The sequence below is a fragment of the Erpetoichthys calabaricus genome, chromosome 12 (genome assembly GCF_900747795.2).
Source record: "Erpetoichthys calabaricus chromosome 12, fErpCal1.3, whole genome shotgun sequence".
Taxonomy (NCBI): domain Eukaryota; kingdom Metazoa; phylum Chordata; class Cladistia; order Polypteriformes; family Polypteridae; genus Erpetoichthys; species Erpetoichthys calabaricus.
Genome location: NC_041405.2, coordinates 14,953,730 through 14,976,502, shown reverse-complemented (window position 1 = coordinate 14,976,502; position 22,773 = coordinate 14,953,730). Strand labels below are relative to the sequence as shown.

At 41.5% G+C, this 22,773-nt stretch overlaps 2 protein-coding genes across 2 annotated transcripts in view; one reads left to right on the top strand and one right to left on the bottom strand.

Annotated features, from left to right (window-relative positions):
• Positions 1–22,773, bottom strand: part of LOC114663242 (uncharacterized) — a 42,299-nt gene that overhangs the window by 7,552 nt on the left and 11,974 nt on the right. The gene's annotated exons all lie outside the window — the stretch shown is intronic.
• On the top strand, positions 5,212–22,460 carry LOC114661904 (probable G-protein coupled receptor 146). Its single transcript, XM_028815135.2, has 3 exons — positions 5,212–5,454; positions 8,345–8,496; positions 21,144–22,460. The coding sequence occupies exon 3, from the start codon at positions 21,200–21,202 to the stop codon at positions 22,139–22,141; it is 942 nt and encodes a 313-aa protein (XP_028670968.1). The 5' UTR covers positions 5,212–5,454; positions 8,345–8,496; positions 21,144–21,199; the 3' UTR covers positions 22,142–22,460.

Below are 22,773 nucleotides of genomic sequence, written 5' to 3'. Positions count from 1 at the left end.
ACCCCTACTTTCTCTGGTGTTGTTTGTCTGGTGATCTGCACCACCACCACCTGATCAAAGCACCGTGCAGCCTACATTGACGGATTGAAGGCCAGAGGTCCACATGACCATCATCATCATCTAATTCTTCCATGTGAGGCCTGAAAACCATGAGGACTGATTGAGATAATTGATGGTAGGTAGAATGTCTAGTGGGGCCTCAGAACCCCTGCAGATTTTGTTTTTTTCTCCAGCCTTCTGGAGTTTTTTGTTGTTTTTTCTGTCCTCCTGGCCATCAGACCTTACTTTATTCTTTGTTAATTAGTATTGTCTAATTTTTATATTTTTTCATTTTTCTTTCTTCATCTTGTATGCACTTTGAGCTATATCATTTGTATGAAAACTTGCTATATAAATAAATGGTGTTATTGTTTCTGCTGATGTATGATTAATTTTACTTTTATTTATTTAATTATTTATGTATTGATTTATTGGTTGTATTGTCTGTCCTGTGAGTCTATGTCCTTGTTTTTTTAGGTTTCTGCTGATGTATGATTAACTTTACTTTTATTTATTTCATTATTTATGTATTGATTTACTGGTTGTATTGTCTGTCCTGTGAGTCTATGTCCTTGTTTTTTTAGGTTTCTGCTGATGTATGATTAACTTTGTAGCGGTCAGGGGCCGCTAAGATTCACACCGTCAAAGATGACAGTGATTTATTTATTTTAATAGAAGAGATCCCAGGAATGTCCCCAGCCTTGGATCGACCCACACACACTCACAACAGAGACAATAAAGCACACTGGGAAAGGCAAACAATTACAAATATAATGACCCAAAATAATTAATGAAAACCGTAATACCACCCCGACCCCTTCGGCGATATTACATTTAACATATAAACACAAACACCACACAGATAAGTCCATATAAACCAAACCGGATGAAGATGAAAAGTGACCAAGTTAAGTCCAGCGATCTGTATGTTGAAAGGGAGAAGGAAAAATACAGTCCTACCGGTAGTTACTGATGATGAGGATGAAATCAGATGGTTGATTCAGGAGCGCTCCACTCTTCCAAAGAATCCAACACAGTTCTCAGTGCACAGGTAGACAGACGATCCAGACCCCAACATACGAATACAGTCCAGGACACAAAGATTAGAGTTCCAATAACAACAGGCAGAAACGACAGATAACCGCAACACACACCGCACCAAACAAAACAAACTTTTTTCTCCTTTTGCCCTCTGCCCTCCTTTTAACTACCTGTGGCCACCTTTGACCCCAGCAGCCCCAGCAAGGACTGCTGGGAGATGCAGTTCTTATAAAGTAGCACTGCTACAACTTTACTTTTATTTATTTCATTATTTATGTATTGATTTATTGGTTGTATTGTCTGTCCTGTGAGTCTATGTCCTTGTTTTTTTAGATTTCTGCTGATGTATGCATCTGAATTTCTGCACTGGATTAATAAAGTTTATCTAATCTAATCTAATCGAACCTAATCATAATCCACCATTACTCCTTGTTGTATAACAATAAAATGTGAAAACCTCCAAGATGGCTGACTACTTTTTATTAGCACTGCAAAACAGAAGGCTTCATATGACCTCTACATCCTTTATTTTTGGCCTAGCTATGCAATATGGGTGGCATCTTGGCAGGCAACTAAGTGCCCACTTTCATTTCTGATTCTATTTGATCTGCCCGCCCCACCTCTTTTCCTTAAATGACCTCTCCATTTCGTTTAGTGTCTCCAGGCTCTTCTGCACTCTTTAGCCAGGGCCTGGTACAAATGGAGCACACAGATGACAGTTCCTGTTTGTTTCCAACAAATCCCCTATGACTTTTCAAATTATCTCATGCCACATTTATTCAGGGGAACCAGTTTTAAATTAATGGGATTCTACTGCTTGATAGCAATTGTCCCTTTTATGCTATCTCTGCAACAAACTAAAAAAAAATCATCATTAAACAGATGGAAAGTCCACCACGTTCACCGCTACTTTAAATGTTCTTTCTTCACAATCACGGCACATCATTCTGATGGTTTGTTTACATTGTTTACCCTGGCTGAACTCAGACACCTCCTAAAATTTATTTTCCACCAAGCTGGGAACAAAACAAAAACTTCCGTTTGCTTTGGAGGGCAGGAAGTGTATGGAGTTAACCTCCTGAAGAGACGCTCTTTACTCAAGTGTCATCATGCATCCAAAGGACCACAGGGTACAATCAGAATGTGTTTATCTGAACTCTGTGTCCTTGTAAAGGTAACTGAGTGTGATGTTCTTTTTTTTTTTGTGTGGGACTCAAAGTAGTTTTTACGTGAATGCTTTGACGATGCCGTCAGTAGCTGGCAAAAAAATAATGCAAAACAATAAGACATGGACTTACCCTCTCTGCCCTCACTTTGCCAGTACCAAGTTATCCCTGATGTACCCCACAAATATAACCGTGGGGTGTGTTTCTCGGCGAGGAAACACTCAGAGCATCACTCCTTTTCACATCACGTCCTCTGTAGGAGAGGCTGACTGTCAATTCCAGATGCTGGGGGAAGAATGCATCGGGTTACCTGTAGACCTATCATAGAACTCCAGTTTGGGGAAACTGAGAAAGTGGGATTCTGACTTCTAATTATTTTCAGCCTCATTCTGGTTTTCCATACCATGAATAAAACCAATAGAAGAGCACATAGCATGAGTACAGCATCTCATTGGCTACTGGGAGGAATGGCAGGTGTCTTTATCCACCTGGGATGCCTCCCTAAAGGAAGGACAGGGGGAAATGGCTTTTGAAGGGTGCTGTCTCCCCCAAAAACTGCTACTTGCAATGCCCCCTTGGTTGCAACGGTGCCTCGGATTCCCACAGGGCTGTAAGGGAATTATTATCTGCCGGCACGGCACTGTTGGGTTCCGTTGATACCACCAGGGGGAGTTGTGGGAGCTCCATACCTGGGAGTAATTGCAGACCTCCCTAATGAGTCACCTGGAATGCTCCCGGGTGTGCTCAGGGACAAGCCAGAGTCGGGAGGATTAGGGATGAAGCTTGCCTGTGGAGAAGTTGAGGCGAAGGAAAGAAAGAGAGAGTAGAAGAAGAAGAAGAAGTGCTGTGTACTGGATTCTTGGGCTGTACTGTAATTGATACTAGTGGGAAATGGGTAGAAAAAGTTTCCCACAGAATAAAAGCCTTTAATTTTATGGTATTTGTGTCTGTGTCTGTCGTGCCAGGAGGTTAGGTGACTGGTACGCCCCCTGGTGGTTCACACTATATTTACATATTTAACTTTTTGTAAGGTGACCCCAAAGTTGTTATGTTATTTCTATTATTTTGGTTTATTACTTGTTAATGACTCATTGTCCACTTAAATGTGCAACCATTCCATGCACTTTGTGAGTGAGGTGATGTCACTGCTGCTGGGTCCTTCTTCTAGTTTTATAAATACAGTGATCCCTCGCTATATCGCGCTTCACCTTTCGCGGCTTCACTCCATCGCGGATTTTATATGTAAGCATATTTAAATATATATCACGGATTTTTTGCTGGTTTGTGGATTTCTGCGGACAATGGGTCTTTTAATTTCTGGTACATGCTTCCTCAGTTGGTTTGCCCAGTTGATTTCATACAAGGGACACTATTGGCAGATGGCTGAGAAGCTACCCAACTTACCATTCTCTGTCTCTCTTGCGCTGACTTTCTCTGATCCTGACGTAGGGGGATTGAGCAGGGGGGCTGTTCGCACACCTAGACGATACGGACGCTCGTCTAAAAATGCTGAAAGATTATCTTCATGTTGCTATCTTTTGTGCAGCTGCTTCCTGAAACGACATGCTGCACAGTGCTTCGCATACTTAAAAGCTCGAAGGGCACGTATTGATTTTTGACTGAAAAACAAACTCTGTCTCTCTCTCTCTATCTCTCTCTCTCACTCTCTCACTCTCTCTCTCTCACTCTCTCTCTCTCTCCCTGCTCCTGACGGAGGGGGTGTGAGCTGCCGCCTTCAACAGCTTTGTGCCGCGGTGCTTCGCATACTTAAAAGCCAAACAGCCCTATTGATTAGTTTGCTAGAGATTGTTTTCTCTATCTATGTGACATTCTGTGCTCCTGACACGCACTCCTTTGAAGAGGAAGATATGTTTGCATTCTTTTAATTGTGAGATGGAACTGTCATCTCTGTCTTGTCATGGAGCACAGTTTAAACTTTTGAAAAAGAGACAAATGTTTGTTTGCAGTGTTTGAATAACGTTCCTGTCTCTCTACAACCTCCTGTGTTTCTGTGCAAATCTGTGACCCAAGCATGACAATATAAAAATAACCATATAAACATATGGTTTCTACTTCGCGGATTTTCTAATTTCGTGGGTGGCTCTGGAACGCAACCCCCGCAATGGAGGAGGGATTACTGTACCCCAAAAGAAAGAATTCAGCAGTGGTTCATTGGGTTTGTATTGGGGTTGAAGTGAGTATTGTTATTTTTTTGATTTATTACTGCTTTCCGGATCTGCGGTGGGCTGGCGTCCTGCCCGACGATTTGTTCCTGCCTTGCACCCTGAGCTGGATGGGATTGGCTCCAGCAGACCCCCATGACCCTGTGCTAGGATATAGCGGGTTGGACAATGATGGACTGACTGACTGACTGCTTTCTGATTGTTTTGTGTATTTTTTGGATTTGCCTTTGTGTGTATTTGGATTTGTTTCTCATCAAATTCCCTTGTAGGAAAATACTTTTGAGCTCTTTTGAGCATTTCTGTTATTTTTTTTACCACATTTTGATAATAAATCTTAATTTATATCTGGATTCTGAGACATTTTGAAAATTACTAACAAGTTGTTTACTGCCTCTACTATTGAGCTGCATATCATCATAGAGGTTTTCAGAATTTGATGAAATTGTTTGTTTTCCAGTTCAAAAATAATAAGAATCACACAACTTCATTTTAATTATCACATTAGCACAACTCTTGATGACTTTGTACCTCCATGTGGATATTGGAGTTTTCATTTCTTTTCATATTTTAGCGTGTATGTTCGTATGGATTAAAAGTAACATCCAGCTTTTTTTTCTGCATCACATTAATTAACTGCTCTCAGTTCACTACCACCATCCTCCTCTGTTGTATTTTTCTACTAAATGTAACAATTACACAGGGCCAAGAGCTATACAAACATTTCCTCTCACTGACTGTGCAAGGAAATGTCTGCACTTACATAACAGAGATTGCACAAACGAGCAGGGGGTCCGGCCATAGTCTAGCTTCCCATTAGGAGAAAACTAAGCTAGTGGTAGGACGCACTGGATGAAGCTCACAGAGGTGTAATAAGGAGTGGGTGACACATTCATACAAGCGGAGGGTGGACAGAAGACAGTGGGAGGTGGTGCTTACAAAGAGATGGGCTATCTGATGAGTGAGCACAAAAGGTCTGGCAGAATATGAAGGCAGACAAGCAGAAGGAGAGAAGGAAGTCTGCTCAGGTATGTGCACTTTCTGTAAATTATTTTCAGAACATTATCATGTATGAATGTTAGAGATGATAAATTAAGGATAGGAATAGGCTAACAGAGTATGCACTACAAAGATAGTTATATATGGAAGGTACTGTATAACACATAGAATAACTGATACATAATACATTGGAGTATTTATATGGATAGACAAATTGACACATAGATACATAGATAGATTTTACTCATTTTAAAGAAACCTTTAATTAAAGCTAAATAACTGTAAAGCTGTATTTTCAAACAGCAATGACAAATTTTGCTGAAGCGGGTTAAATTATGTAATACAAATGTTTATCTTCAATAAAACTTAAAGCACCATTATTTCCCCTTGTTTCAGATCAGTAGACATTTAGGTGTAGTTGACAGGATTACATAGATAGATAGATAGATAGATAGATAGATAGATAGATAGATAGATAGATAGATAGATAGATAGATAGATAGATAGATAGATAGATAGATAGATAGATAGATAGATAGATAGATAGATAGATAGATAGATGTTATTTATTTTAAAGAAACATTCATTTACGGCTTAATAACAGAAAGATGTATTTCATTGAAGCAGTTAGATCTTTTTCAGAAAGGGTTTAAATTTTGTAATAAAAATGTTTAAGCATAAACTATTATTATTTCCACTTGCTTCAGATTGATAGAAATTTTAGAGTAGTTGGCAGGATCAGATAGATAGATAGATAGATAGATAGATAGATAGATAGATAGATAGATAGATAGATAGATAGATAGATAGATAGATAGATAGATAGATAGATAGATAGATAGATAGATATCGTTCATTTTTTTAAGAAAGGATGGTATAAGAGATGGAGTTGCCAGGAGACGAATTAGATAAAAATCAGATGGAAATATATTACGGTAAAGGATATGCAGGAATTTGGGTGTAATCACGAGATGGACAGAAATAAAATGAGTTGGAAGAATGTACTGTGATGACCCCAGATGAGATAAAAGCCAGAAGGAAAGTAGAAAGAAATCTGTAAAAATAACATTAAATACATTTGTGATTTTATATTTCTTGAATGGGGGTAGTGTCCTTCTCTGCTAGTAAGCATCACACATTCACATTCTGTAGATCTCCTCCCTCATAATTTCTGCTCAAGATATATTCAATATTTTCTTGCATGAGAATGAACACTGTTTCTGGGAAAACCCAGCAGTTAAATATAATGTCCTGCTTGTGATAGTTGAGATAACATTAACATTTACATCTCCATTCTCTATAGCTCTTTGCTGAGTGATGCTGATCACATTTGGAATTTACAGACTATTGATAAGTGGAACAATCTGCAGTTATTTTTGTCTTTCCACTTGTATATCCAGCTTAACCATATTTTTTAAAAAAGAATGGCTGTTTAGATAGATAGATAGATAGATAGATAGATAGATAGATAGATAGATAGATAGATAGATAGATAGATAGATAGATAGATAGATAGATAGATAGATAGATAGATAGATAGATAGATAGATAGATCTTCTATTTTAAGAGACCAGTCTTTGATGTGGACCCCCAAGTCCTCGTAGCAGTACACCACCTCAACATCCACTCCTTGAATTGTGACCGAGTGACCAGATATTGAGGCTCTTTGGTGTTGTGAAAGTTGATAATCAGTTCCTGGTGTTTGGTGATGTTAAGTTGCAGTCAATTCTCAAACATCTCCACCTTACTCCTCTGCCCTGTCTCGTTCCCCTTATCAACACACCCCATAAGTGCAGAATAATCTGAGAGTGTCTTCAAGTTACAATATCTGGTGTTATATTTATACTCTGAAGAGTACAGAGCGAAGTGTAAATGAGACAGGACTGTTCCTTGTGGTTCTCCAAGTCTCCCACACAGTGACCTTGAGTGTCATGAACTACAATCTGCTTAACAGAAAGTCCATCATTCAGGACACCATAGGGTCATCCATCAGCATATCATAGCAGAGATGGCTGGATGGTATTGAAGGCTCTAAATAAATCAAAGAAATGTAATCTTTGCAGTGCTGCCAGTTTTGTCCAGGTGTGTGGTTCCTTGAAGAACCATTTGTTGATAAAGAACCTTTTAATTCTGGCAAGGGTACCATAGATATGAAATTGGTTCTTTGGGATTTGAAAAGGTTTATAATATGTGGACAAAACAGTCATCTGTAATGTAACACATCACGGAAACCTGACCATAGCCTTAGTTATTTTATGCTCTCAGAGTCCTTTGAAAATCAGGACCCAGGGGTATTTCACATATCTGTAATCTTCTATTCATGGTTATTTACGGAAACTGTTGTGGATGTAAATAAATAAAAGTTCATTATGGTATTCCTTTTTGGAATTGCTCCGAAAAGCCACTTTGGCAACTTAATTTTAAGAGTGAAGAGAAATGTGTTTGCTTTGCAGTAAAACAAATACAAATACTGAAGCCTATGCTACAGTGTTAACACGATAATGCATGCCACTATTAGCCATAGGGCAGCACGGTGGCGCAGTGGTAGCGCTGCTGCCTCGCAGTTAGGAGACCCGGGTTCGCTTCCTGTGTCTTCCTTGCATGGAGTTTGCATGTTCTCCCCGTGTCTGCATGGGATTCCTCCTACAGTCCCAAGACAGGCAGGTTGGGTGCATTGGTGATTCTAAATTGTCCCTAGTGTGTGTGTGTCCTGCCTGTGACCCTGTGCTAGGATACAGCAGGCTGGAAAATTACCTGACCTGACTATTAGCCCACGGCCACCTATAGCAGTGATGTCTCCATTTTTGCTTTACCTAAACATCTGCTTTCCAGGATGACAAGCTGAGGATGTCTCATTGCCCAGTCCGATCTCGGTAGCCTTCTCTAATTTTGCTCTTTCGTGTAACATGCACTTTCTAGGTTTCTCCCAGTCTGCAGTGAGGTGGATGGATGGATGTCGTCCAATGATCTCAACTTTTGAAGTACACGTATATGACAACTTCGGCATTTTCTATACTCATCTTGTACATGGGCTTCAGCTCCATTTGTCAGCAGGAACTGACATTCTGCAGGTAAGATGGAGGCTAAATTTGCTCTGCTTTAGAGAGTGTCTTGCTTTGCATGACTTACGCCCAACTCAAGAAATAAGGAGACTGTGGAAGATTGTGGGTTCGGTTCCTCCCTGTGTGGATAGCGCTTTGAGTACTGAGAAAAGCGCTATATAAATGTAATAATTATTAATAATTAATAGGAAGCACAACTTAAGTATCTGGGAGATTTCAATAGACATAGTTGAATTTTAAGAAAGAACTACTAATCCACCAGACCTCCACCCTTAGTGTACCAGCATTTATACCAATTCCCCCCCGTTCTCTGATTTGTTTCGTATGCTTGTGCCCTCCAGCACCAAGTAAATTGTTCATCTACTAGCAGTCACTCAAGTGAAACTGGCCGTATTTTTACTATAAGTGTCACACACGCACATGCAGTCACTTTTGTGCACCCACCCTGACCCCCCACCAGCATGTTATACAATAAACACACCTAACACAATGTCCGTTAATACAATGTTGAATTCCCGGTGATATTCAAGGTGAGAACTTTGAAGATCTCGTCCCGCTGAGAGCTGGCCAGTAATACATTTGTTTGTATAAGACGATGCAGGGCGGGTGCTGCCTAAGGAAATGGCTGATGTATCCTTCCACTTATTTCCACACATTCTGTGAGACACATTTGTGCAAACTTCATCGTGTTCCTTTTTTCTCCAAGGAGAATACAAAAACAGAGATTCCCGTTGCTGCAGGCAAAGACGCATAGGGAGGTAAAGTTAACCCAGTAATGCCCGGAAAACAAGCAGGCAAAAAAAAAAAACAGTTAGTTGACAGGTTCTGGCGCTGCCTGCTGGGTTCACAGTAAAAAGTCAGTCAGTCAGTCATTTTCCAACCCGCTATATCCTAACACAGGGTCATGGGGGTCTGCTGGAGCCAATCCCAGGGTGCAATGCAGGAACAAACCCCAGGCAGGGCACCAACCCACCGCAGGGAACACACACTAGGGACAGTTTAGAATCACCAGTGCACCTAACCTGCATGTCATTGGACTGTGGGAGGAAACCCACGCAGACAACACGCAAACTATAAATACCTGGGAGTGCAGCTGGATGATAAATTGGACTGGACTGCCAATACTGATTCTCTGTGCAAGGATAGAGCCGACTATACTTCCTTAGAAGACTGGCGTCTTTCAACATCTGCAATAAGATGCTGCAGATGTTCTATTAGACGGTTGTGGCGAGTGCCCTCTTCTACGCGGTGGTGTGGTGGGGAGGCAGCATAAAGAAGAGGGACGCCTCACGCCTGGACAAACTGGTGAGGACGGCAGGCTCTATTGTAGGCATGGACCTGGACAGTTTAACATCTGTGGCAGAGCGACGGGCGCTGAGCAGGCTTCTGTCAATCATGGAGAATCCACTGCATCCACTAAACAGTATCATCTCCAGACAGAGGAGCAGCTTCAGCGACAGACTGCTGTCACCGTCCTGCTCCACTGACAGACTGAGGAGATCGTCCCACACTATGCGACTCTTTAATTCCACCCGGGTTGGGGAAACGTTAACATTATTCAAAGTTATTGTCTGTTTTTACCTACATTTTTATTATATTGGGATTAATAAAGTATCTATCTATCTATCTATCTATCTATCTATCTATCTATCTATCTATCTATCTATCTATCTATCTATCTATCTATCTAACTCCATGCAGAGAGGACCCGGGAAGGAAACCCAGGTCTCCTTACTGCGAGGCAGTAGCGCTAACACTGCGCCACCATGCCGCCCACAGTAAAAATTACTCTGAGAAATATAAATGAAGACCCGAGAGACACAAACAAACTGTGTAGAACCTCTTAAAGAATGTGAGGTGAGAGCTCAGCAGCCATAATTCAGCTTATCACCCCAAACCGAGAGAGCACGCCCTCATTAGCAGACCACCTCTCACTCTATTGAACTTTTATTCGCCACGTCTTTTGAAAAGATCACATTGCTTTTTTTTACTCCAACTTCTGCCTGGTAGCCAAAACTTTTTGGAAAACTAAAGCACAGTTTAGGATTGTTCATTTTTTCAAGGAAAATTCAGGATTCACAGGTCATGGGTCAGCAACCTATACTGGAAAACAATGAAGGCTTTAATGGTTCAGCGCTGTCTCTTGTGGATTGTAACCATTATGAGTTCTGTCAAAGGGTGCTTTCCCACCACAGGAATTGTTTTTCAGGATCCAGGGACTTTTTAAAAACTCAGAAATATTTGTAGCACTCCCACCATAGAAACTAGAGCCATTTGTAGTTCTTGGTACTCTTTTTAGCTCCTACTCCAACTTTTCGTTCAACCAGGAATTATCATAGTTGGGGTGATGAATTTTGCTATTTGGTTGACCACAAGCACTGGCGCCATCTTACAAATCTTTTAGTAGTGTGGACTTACTATAATTCTCGGTGAAGATGGAGAGCCACATTTCACACCGCATCAACTCTATATAGCTGCCTCCCTGGTGTACCGCTCAATACACCGCATGGAAGCAATCATCTCCATTGCAAACTGCAGGGCGTCAAAGCAATAACGTGCGGGGGGTCCCCTGTAAACTCTCGATCACACCACACTTCACACCACATCACACTTCATAGATGCCTCCATGGTGTGCTGCACAATCCAATGCATTGAAGCAACAATCTCTAACATGAAGTCCAGAGCACCTCAAAGCAATAAGATGTGGAGGGGTCCACCGTGAACGCCCAAACGCATCTTACTTCACACTGCATCATTCTTATTTGCACATCGCATATTCACATAAAGTTCACAATTCCTGTTGTGCGGTGGAAACAAAAAACCTGACATGCTAAGGACTACGAGTGGCCCAGGGCCTACATCATGGAGAAACTCTTTGGGTCCTGAAGACAAAGTTCCTGTGGTGGAAAATGCCTAAAGACTACCAAGGCAAACGCTGAGCTCCAGTAATGAAACAGCCAAGAATGAAATCCAATTATTATATAAATGTAATGAATTATTATTAGTAATTATTCTACAGTATATTATTTAATTAATTCAGATTAACATAATGAAGCCACAACTTGGATCTCATAATCTTGGCTATATGAGTGGGTCCGGTTGTGAACTGGCACCCCACTCAGCATGTCACTCATGTTTTCTTTTGTTTTTTCTGTCCTCTCCGGCCTTCAGATCTTACTTTAATTCTATTTTAATTAGTATTGCCTAATTTTATTTTTATATTTTGTCTTTTTTCTCTTTCTTCAACCTGTAAAGCACTATAGAAATTAATGTTGTTTTTGTTGTTGTGACCCCTCTCATTGTAGCTCAAGTTTAATAAGCCTTGAACATATTTTGTTAGGTAATTCATTTAAGTATTTGGTTTTCCACAATATATTTATAAGCTCTTAGCACTTGGAATATGTTAATATCTACAAAGCCACTGACTGCTTTCATATGTGCAATTTTCTTAAATTCTCTCTTATTTCTTAATAGACAACTTATTACACATTGTTTTTTTTTTTGTTTTTTTTTTGTTCTTTATTTCGTCTTATACAATTTCTCGTATTAGAAATTTGTTAGTTTTTCGCATACCCCTTGGGGTTAGAGCACAGGGTCAGCCATTGTACAGCGCCCCTGGAGCAATTACAGGTTAAGGGTCTTGCTCAAGGGCCCAGCAGAGTAGGATCTCTTTTGGCAGTGACGGGGATTCGAACCGGCAACCTTCTGGATACCAGCGCAGATCCTTAGCCTCAGAGCCACCACTCCGCCCCACCTAACCTTAAGCTAATGTGTTACTTTTTCAACATTTTGTTTGCTTCTGAAGGGCTGGCCTCCGTTTGTTGGCATGTTGTTGTTTTCCACCGACTGAAGCTTGATTGTTTACCCGCTTTGCTATCTTTCTGAACAGGATGGATAGATTCTTAAACACTGATGCTTATATAGGGAATTTTTTTTTCCCCCAACAATCAGTTAGTATAACATGGAGCATTCCTCATTTAGACTTCTTACGCCAATTGCTCTGCCTCACCTAATGGAGTCTGGCTCCTCTAATTGCTCCAGTTTACCCGAGTGTTAACTTTCCCAGCCTCAAACCTCCAGCTTTGTAAATGCTTCTCACGGGACTTGCCTGTTCTTAGGCTGTGCTGCTTGACTGACCAGGAAATGACTGGGCAGCTTCTCAGTGAACAGTGAAACGCTCTTCCTGTTTCTGACAAAGGCAGATTGCAAGGAGCTGCTGAAGACCTGGAGGTTCAATCAAGAGAAGAGCTTAAGGTTTCCCAGCTGCTGTATCTCCTTCAGATCTGCTTGTAAAGGTTCCAGGTTAAGTTAATGTCTCCTAAAAACTAAATCTGTGCTGAAATATATAAATACCAGTAACGATAACGTGCACTGAATATACTTGACTTATAGTTTGCTTCCTCTTTCTCTGTACGTTTATCACTCGTTTGCTCAGAGGTTGATGTGCTTGATGTTTCCTGAGCAGCTCTTCTTCTCTCCACCCTAGTGGCACGCTTCTTCTCTTCTTTTGTTGGCATCTTTTCATGTTAAAACTGATTAAGGCAGTTTTTGTGTTGCAATTACTTAGTACTTTTTCTTTAATTTTTCACTTAAGTCTTCAATCTGCCTGAAGAATGATTAAAGGTATGAAGAGGTAGGGGAAGTTACCACGAAGGTGGTTGGGAATGAGAACGATGCACGTACGCATGCTGCCTGCTGCCGAGAGTTGATCCTACAATAAAATAAAATTAAAATAAAAAGAGTAATAAAAATCATCACCCCGAAAGCGGACAGTAGACGTCACATAGTATATGTGTAAAAAATTTCAGGTCAATAGGTCAAACGGTTTGCCAGCAACAGGTGATTTAAAATCCTGGACAGACAAACAGACAGCCACGGTAGCGTATTATATAAGAAGATATACATATATATATATATATATATATATATATATATATATATATATATATATATATACTAGAACGAGGGAGTAAGCTGGTCATGGAGGAATTAGTATTTTCCGAGTTTCCCCCTTTAATGTTTATACAGTCCTTAACCAAAACAGGCAGTCAGTGGTTCGTTGAATAAACCAAATGAAAAGCAGGTTACCTAAAAATTAAACAATAGGCTTCTTCAATCCTTTCTCTCTAGTACTTCAGTTTCAGGTAGTGAGCTCCAATCATCAGTCTGCTCTCTCCTGAGTGAGACGTGCCAAACCGGGGGCATCTTGCTTTTACAGCAGATGGACTAAAGGGGGCAAAGTCAGTGTACCTCTGCGGGTAGTTTCTCAGGGTTGTGGGAGAAAAGGGAGATGCTACCATCAGCGACCAGGCCCCCTTGTCTCCCAGAATGGTAATGCTTACCTCAAATGAACCTAGAAGGCAAACCTCAGATGTGTGATATGTGTGATACTATCTATATTATCACACATGCAAATCTGAGGATCACACTCCAAGTTCTTACCAGGTTTGTGATACTACCCTGGGCCAAGAGGGCGGAGCGGCCACTGCACTGTCTTGTCTTTTATTTCCTTCAGAGTACTAAGAAACTGCCCAGTGATGGCAAGTGACTCCATCCCTTCCAGTCCCTGGGCTATAAAAATGTGACCATGAATTTCCCAAGACAGACCAGAAAGCCTGATTAACTGTAGCCACTGTACTTGCATGGTGATTTCTTTGTTTCCGTTTCATGCCATCATGCATTTGTTTTGGGGATGGGATGGCTGGGTTGGCACTGCAATAATCCAATAAATCTCTTTGCGAACCTAATATTCCTGCTGATATATATACTGTATAAAGGTCTACACATGAAAGCGCTCACCAGCGCTTGATCTTTCTGCGGAGGCTAAAGAGGGCCCATCTCAGTAAGTCAGTCCTCACCACTTTTTACAGAGGGACCATAGAGAGCGTGCTAACCAGCAGCAGCTCTCTGTGGCAGGAGAGCTGCAGCGCTTCGGACTGGAAAGCACTGAGGAAAGTGGTGAGGGCTGCGGAGAGGATCATTAGAGCCCCGTTGCTTAATGTACAAGGCTTGGTAAAACAACTCTGTCTGGCCAGAGCTGTGCGGATTTCTAGAGACCCTACTTATCCTGCCTCTGAACTTTTTTCCCTCATGCCCTCAAGCAGAAGGTACCGCAGCCTGAAATGTAGAACTACCAGGTTTAAAAACAGTTTTTTTCCTACTGCCGTTCGTCTTTTAAATGAAGCATTTTAGTATTTTATTGTAGGCATTTTTAATTCAGAATTTTATGTATTTTCAATTTAGACTTTTATGCACTTTTAATTAGAAATTTTTATACACCTCTAATCAGAATTTTTGTGCATCTTTAATCAGAATCTTTCTGCACTTTTAATTGAATGTAATTAATTTTAACTACTGCGGTGGGTTGTGTAGATGAAAAAGGCACACTGAAAAGCAGGCAGATAATATTTCTCAATTCTCGTTTTTATTCATTCGGAGTCACTGTAAGTAGAGATTCAAAAGAGCATAACTTATTGCCGCAAAGCTCAATTGAACCCTGATCAAAAGCCAGGAGGGGTTTTTTATACTTCAGTATCTCATGATTAATAAGACAGAAAGAACATCCTTATCAAACCAGTAAAGTTAAACAATATGTCTGTTGAGCTAAGCATTATCTGTGTTCTCAAAGCTGAGCACAGGAGAGATGCCTTTGCATAAACTACATGTACGTTCTGCAGCCTTGTGACCTTGTCCCTGAAACAGTCACTCTGAGAGAGAAAAAAAACAAGAAACAGCTTAGATTTTATTCATGTGGACACTATTTCTCCTGAACCCTGGAATAACATATTTTTGTTAGTTCATAAGCCAAAGCGTCTCTCACTGGCAAGTTAGAAAAATAGTTATTATAAAAATACTAATTTACTAAACACAAAAAATACATGGTGCTGAGGAGAACATTCTTCTTCTACAGTTGGCACCCTGCCCAGGATTGGTTCCTTGCCTTGTGCCCTGTGTTGGCTGGGAATGGCTCCAGCAGACCCCCGTGACCCTGTGTTCGGAATCAGCGGGTTGGTTAATGGATGGATGGATGAATGATTTTAACTATGTGTTTTTATTAATGTCTTGTGCATCGTATTTTTGTTCTGCAGCACATCTTGGATGTTCTGCTGAATGACAAATAAAATTGAATTGAATTGAGAAACTCACTTAGCCACTGATAAACAAGGGGGGACGAGCACATCCACGAAATGAAACCGCTGACTCTGCATTTCATTCTTTTTTCTGATGATTTCAATAGTTTCTAGGAGCCTGGGCTTTTCACAGCACAGGCTTACACAGCGAGTATATGTATATATATCTACTCTATATATATATATATAAAATCCTATGCCTAAAAGTGCAACGGTGACATTTTTAATGTCACATTTTTTGTCATAATTTAAATTTTTTTCCCTGAGAGCTACTTTTACAAAATCAAAATGGCCGAGAGCTACTCATGTTTCCATCCTTCCATTATCCATTATTATCCCGCTATATCTTAACTACAGGGTCACGGGGGTCTGCTGGAGCCAGGAAACAAACCCCGGGCAGGGCGCCAGCCCACCGCAGGGCTCGCGCACACACACACACACACACAATTTAGAATCGCCAATGCACTTAACCTGCATGTCTTTGGACTGTGGGAGGAAACCGGAGTACCGGGAGAAAACCCATGCAGAGACGGGGAGAACATGCAAACTTCACACAGGGAGGACCCGGGAAGCAAACCCAGGTCTCCTAACTGCGAGTCAGCAGCGCTACCTACTCATGTTTTCTAACATTTATTTTCATAGCTTATTGAAACCCAAACAAACTGAATAAGCTTGTTTTGCCTGAACACTTACAAAATGTTGGTGTCCATAACTCACATTTTGTATTAAAACATCACAAAAAAATATTTAGTTCACCTGCAAGTGCATTTTGTATGTCTGTATGCATTTTCTAGTGTATCTCACACTATTGAATTAAAACATGCTGTCAAAACAATGCAATTCCAAATCCACAGATCTGACTGATTCATTTGTCATTTTGTCACATGTCACTGTGTCACTTTAGTCACAGGTCCAGTTGCATGTGTGATGTGTTTTTTAGTTAGTCAGATGACTGGCACTGCATGGAGTCAACAAGAGAGGCAGGTGTGTGGTGGAGTGTAGCCCCTTAGGTTCACTCTTCCGGAGTCATTTAAACGTTCGTCTGTCAGTGTTGTTCCGAACTTTGATTTCATGACATTCATGTTAGACTCACAAAGGTATGGAGACCCAAACAAAGCAGACATTTGCAGAGCTGCTTGGTGAAGATTCTTATAGTTATCTGGCTTTACTAAGCTCCAGAAATGCTGAGAATGCTGTTGAGACTTTAACTGCACATTATTTTGAAGGTTTACTAATATCCATCCATCCATCCATTTTCCAACCCGCTGAATCCAAACACAGGGTCACGGGGGTCTGCTAGAGCTAATCCCAGCCAACACAGGGCACAAGGCAGGAACCAATCCTGGGCAGGGTGCCAACCCACCGCAGGACACACACAAACACACCCACACACCAAGCACACACTAGGGCCAATTTAGAATCGCCAATCCACCTAACCTGCATGTCTTTGGACTGTGGGAGGAAACCGGAGCGCCCGGAGGAAACCCACGCAGACACGGGGAGAACATGCAAACTCCACGCAGGGAGGACCCGGGAAGCGAACCCAGGTCCCCAGATCTCCCAACTGCGAGGCAGCAGCGCTACCCACTGCGCCATCGTGCCGCCCGTTTACTAATATATAAAATATAAAATCCAATGTCTGTCTGTCTGTATGTCTGTCTGTCCGCTTTCACGAGAGAACTACTTCACGGATTTAAATCGGATTTTTTTCTATAATTTGCTTGAACATTCCAGTTTATTGTGCGACTCCTCTAATTTCGCTATGAATCACAGTTCACTTGCGGTACCGATTTATTTGTGCAATTCCTCACTCACTCGCCAGCTTCGGGGGGTGTTTCTTAACTCCACTTAGCTAGCGAATGAGAGAACAATTGAATTCAACTTTGTTTGATATTTAAAAGTTTTCCTTAGGTCTTGATGAGTTTGAGTCCGGATACTCTCTTAAGTGTATGCCACATTGAAAAGATAGATTGCAATTCAGATTGTGGATCGTGATATGATTTTTTAAAAAGATCGCCCACCCCTAATTTGACTAATCAAGTTTTCAAATTTATGTAGGATTCATTAACCCTACTTGGAAAGGGCTCGCTCACAAGCGATGTGTTGGAGACCCCTGCTTTAAAACCTACATATACAAGATTGATATCATTCTATTCAGAATTTATGGAACTTTAATTTGATGTTGTTAGATTTTCAGATTCTTATTCCGTTTTTAAATTTTAAACTAAAAAAATATCAGAAACTCACGTCTCGTTCGACGGGACTTTGTGCCAAAAAGTTTAACCGGGGCCGGGGCCGGAAATAAAAGACAAAGAGTAGATGACAAAGACAGCTGCTGTACAGGCTTTAAACGTTCGAAGCGCAGTGCAAAACCAGCAAACCAGCAGCTGACTGAGCAAAGAGGAGGTAAAAAAAAAAACTGTTTCCCACTATATCACCGTTTAAGAGGGGGTTTCAGAGGAGCGACTGCATGTCCTTGGGGTGCGTTCAGTGAGCGATCAGGGAGGAACTCCCTAGTATATACATATATATTGGGTGGTCCAGATCTAATTATGCAACTTTTAATGCAATGCAGGAAAACAATACAAGACAAAAGAATTATTCGAAATATCTTGTAATAAACGAAAATTAACTTACATTGAATTAATTCACTGATTTTCCATGTAATGTCTCACTTGTCCTCCATTCAGTTGGATACAGGCTCGGAGTAATAAACTAAATAAGTTATAGCGTAATGAAAATTGCACAATTAGATCTGGACCACCCTGTATGTATCTTCTTTAATAAAATCCCTTTGTGCGTCCAGGTGTCCGTGCGTGTGTCTTCTGGTGAAGTGCGCATGTGCGGGGCACGGTGCGATGCACGATATTACTGTCAGAGAAAGTTAGAGGCGTTTTACGGAAATACAAACCAGTATTACTGCAAGAGGAAATTAAAGGTACACAATACAGTGACGCATATTACAGCCACATACAAGCCAGTATTACTGTCAGAGGAGATTAAAGGCATATTACCGACGCGCACGCCTGTATTACCACCAGAGAAAATTAAAGGTATATTACGGACGTACAAGCCAGCGGACGTACAAGACAGTATTACTGTCACAGAAAATTAAAGACACACAATACACAGCGGCAGCCCATGAAGAACGGTCAGCTCAGCAAGTAAACACCAACAAAAGAAAGGCTGAAAGAAAGAAAAATACGACCAACAAAAAGAATGAAGTCAAAGTCCCTTGCCATTTAATATAGACTGTTCCTACTAATGTTTATGCACTACTGTTCTAGCACCCGTTATTGTAACGGGCTTAATGACTAGTGTATTTATATACTGTATATGTATATATATATTAGGGGGGTTTTCCCCTTGCTCACTTCGCTCGCCCATCCCCCAATCCCTCTCTCCGGTGGGGGCGCTTCATGCTTGCCACTTCGCGTCTCTGCCACTCGTGTTGTGAAGGGGGGCTGAACGCACACTAAGAAGATGCGGACGAATCAGCTGCTGGCTTGCAGCTGCTGCTACCGCGCTGCGTGTTCTGCGTGTCGTGCTGCACGACGATCATTTCAAAGCCTGTACAGCAGCTGTCCTTATGTCTCACTGCCTTGTCTCGCGGGACTTCAAAGTGTCTCTGAGAAATTGTTTGTAAGTAGGGCGTGACAGCAAGTAGTCTCGCGGGACTTCAAAGTGTCTCCCCGAGATGATCACGTCTCGACCCAAAATTTTTTAAAATAATAGATAGATATATCGCTTTGCTTGCCCACCCCTCAACCCCTCTTTCCAGGGGCGCGCTTCACGCTTGCCACTTTGCATCTCTGTCGCTCGCGTTGAGAAGGGGGGCTGAACACATGCTAAGGAGATGCGGATGAATCAGCTGCTGACTTGCAGCTGCTGCTACCGCGCTGCGTGTTCTGCGTGTCGTGCTGCATGACGATCATTTCAAAGCCTGTACAGCAGCTGTCCTTATGTCTCACTGCCTTGTCTCGCGTGACGTTAAAGTGTCTCAGAGAAATTGTTTGTAAGTAGGGCATGAAAGCAAGTAGTCTCGCGGGACTTCAAATTGTCTCCCCAAGATGATCACGTCTTGACCGAAAATTTTTTTTATATAATAGATATATATATATATATATATATATATATATATATATATATATATATATTGTGATAGATTGTGGTCTCCGTGACCCCTTGAACCCTCAGACTAGACGTCAGACACCAGATAAAAGTCCAAATATGAATATTTTATTATAATAATAAAGTGCACAAATCACCCTCCTCTCCACAATACTCAATAATAAACACAATAATCAATACTCCACACTCCCAGACGCTTTGCCACCCTTCCACCCAGCTCAGCTCGACGTCTGGGATTTCCCATAGTCCTTTTATATTCCCTGACCCGGAAGTGTTTCCCATCCTACAGTCCATGTGATTTCTTATCGCTTCCCGGTCAGATAAAAAGTCCTTTTCTTCAACCCGGAACTTGCCTACGACAAACTTCCGGGTTATAGGGCACAAACAACTCTCTGGGCCTCCCTGCAGCGTCATCTGTTGGCCCCTGTGATATCCAGCAGGGCTGTAAAGGAAAACTCCATCGTCCATGATTCCCTGCTGGTATTCGGGGCACATCCATGCAGCAGGGACAGCTCCATCTGGCGGCCTGGGGGTGTTGGCCAGGGTGACAGGCCGGCCATATCCCACAATATATATATATATATATATATATATACATTCATACATACATATACCGAGTGCAGCCATGCAATGGGTGACACCTCAGCACCACATGAGTTCAGATGGAGTGGACCAGTGCGAGGTTTTTTTACATTGGCTGGAATGCCAATCCTGCCACCAACCTCCAAGTTTTCCCTGTAAGTTGGAGGACCTGCTTGGGGGGCTGGATGCAGTTTAATGTCATACCAAGTATGAAGCAATTGCAAGTGATGAAGTTGTGTCAGGTAGCCAGCAGACGAAATAAGGAGAAAGCCTGAGACTGAGATGCTGGAGTGTGTAGTATGTGGACACTAAGACTAAAAATGTCAGAGTTTTCTTGGATTCAGGACACAGTATTGAGAGTAAAACGAGAAATATTTATAGTCATATGGGGCACTTGTCCAGGTCAGTGATCCCTTCCTGCTTTAATCATGGAGTGCCAGTAATTGGACAACAGTGATATCCAATCACGAATCTGCATTGGCCAAACAGGTGATGCTAGAACTTTTGTCTGGTGCCATTCTAATGAAGTATGGAAGGAAAAATAGCTGAAGGAGACAAGTAAACACCCCCACTTATTTATGATATGGAGTTTTATGTCAGGTGAAGGACCAGGGAGATGACAATAATTACCTCAACAGTCAATGTATGGGTATATTCATTGAAATTCTGGAGACTTTTCTCATTCCATATTTAAAAAATAGGTTTGATTACTTTGTGAATGAAAGTCTGTTTTGTGTCTCACAATGGCTACTCTGTGAGGCGGTGTGGGTATTGATTACTAGAATATCTGACATTGCCATGCTTCTGTTTCAGCTCTGACCTATGAAGAGGAGTTTCTCAGGTGATAGGACTCCCCCCTTTTTGCCACCATGTGGAGATGCCTCAAAGATCAGTCATTGCCTAATGCCTCCTGCCCTTGGACACCTGCCCTGGAGATCACCTCTAAAGTTTATATGTTTTTCTTCATCCCTTTAAGCTTGACTTTTAATATCTTAGTGTTTGGAGTTAACCTTTTCCATAGGTCTTCAATAAGAATGACAGATATCTACTTTACTAACATCGCCCTGGCAGGAATGACACTGAATTTGGTGGCCAGTGGCCGTCTACTAGGTGCTGAGTGGATGCTGGGCTCTGCACCTTGCTTAGCGCTCTTTGCCTTGTTCAATGTGTCATCATTGGCCTTTATCTACTCAGCCACCCTCCTGGGCCTCGACTATTTCATTGAGCTGACGCTGCCCCAAACTTACCTGTCTGGACAATACAGAACTCATCATGTCTGTGAGTTCATCTGGGGAGGTGCCACACTGTCTAGTTTGTCTTCCCTCCTGTCATATGCCTGTTCCATGATGGCTGAGGACATCCAGGAGTGTGGTCGGCTGCACACTCAAGAAGTAGGAGTGGCCATTCTTCTCTTTGTGGGCTTTCTTGTTCCTGCTGTCACCATCCTCTACTCAGTGGGTTTGGTTTACCGCGTAGGTAAAGAGGCAGATTTACTCTCAACACCCCAGCCCTCTCTACGACCCCTGCTTCTTGTTGCTGGCCCTCTCACTTTCTGCCTGTGGCTTCCTCATCATGGCTCACTCCTTTTGGACTTGCTGAACTCAACCGGATTTCTAAAGCTGGCCGCCAAAACGTGTCTGCTGCTGCAAGTCAAGAGAGGCTCTGAACTCCTGGCCTACAGCAGCGGCTGGGCCATCACCCTTCTCTACCTCGCCCTCCGACGAGAGTTCTGGAAGCGCTTCAGGGACGTTGTGGCAGGCAGCAGATGTCATTTGTGCTCCTCTCAGACGACAGCGGAGGCGGACATTTAGATTTGCCAGTGCTGACAGTGAACAGTGGATTGGGCTGCAACCCCCTTAGACAGGTCGCCCCACCTAAAACTCAGCATTTCAGCTTATGGTGTCCTATTTAACTGTTACTGTCCCTCATCTTGTAAAAAAGAGAATTTGTAATGTGGACAAGAGAGAAAGACAATCAGCAAACCAGGAATCTGAAATAGGACAGCTTATCAAAACAAAATAGCTTGACGTAATTTGAAAGCCACGTTCATTTAATGCTTCTTGTCATCTTTTTTATCTTTTACTGTAATTTTTCCACAATTATTGATGTATAAGAAAAGTAAACATTTTCTTAACATGTTAAAAGTAGGTTGTTTAATACAAAATATTTTAAATAGATAGATAGATAGATAGATAGATAGATAGATAGATAGATAGATAGATAGATAGATCAATCGATCTTTACTTGTACAGTATGCTCAGGTTTCAAAATAAAAAGACATCCATTATTATTATTATTATTATAATTATTATTATTATTATTATTATTATTATTGCTGGATCATTTTTCATCTGCCCAGGGAAACATTTATAATCACCATATTACAGCGTTTCTCAACCTTTAAGTATTTGCGACCCGAGTTTTCATAACAGTTTTAATCGCG

Bases quoted from the DNA above. Each gene is read 5' to 3' on its own strand.
- LOC114661904 (XM_028815135.2), top strand. From the start codon at position 21,200: ATGTGGAGATGCCTCAAAGATCAGTCATTGCCTAATGCCTCCTGCCCT.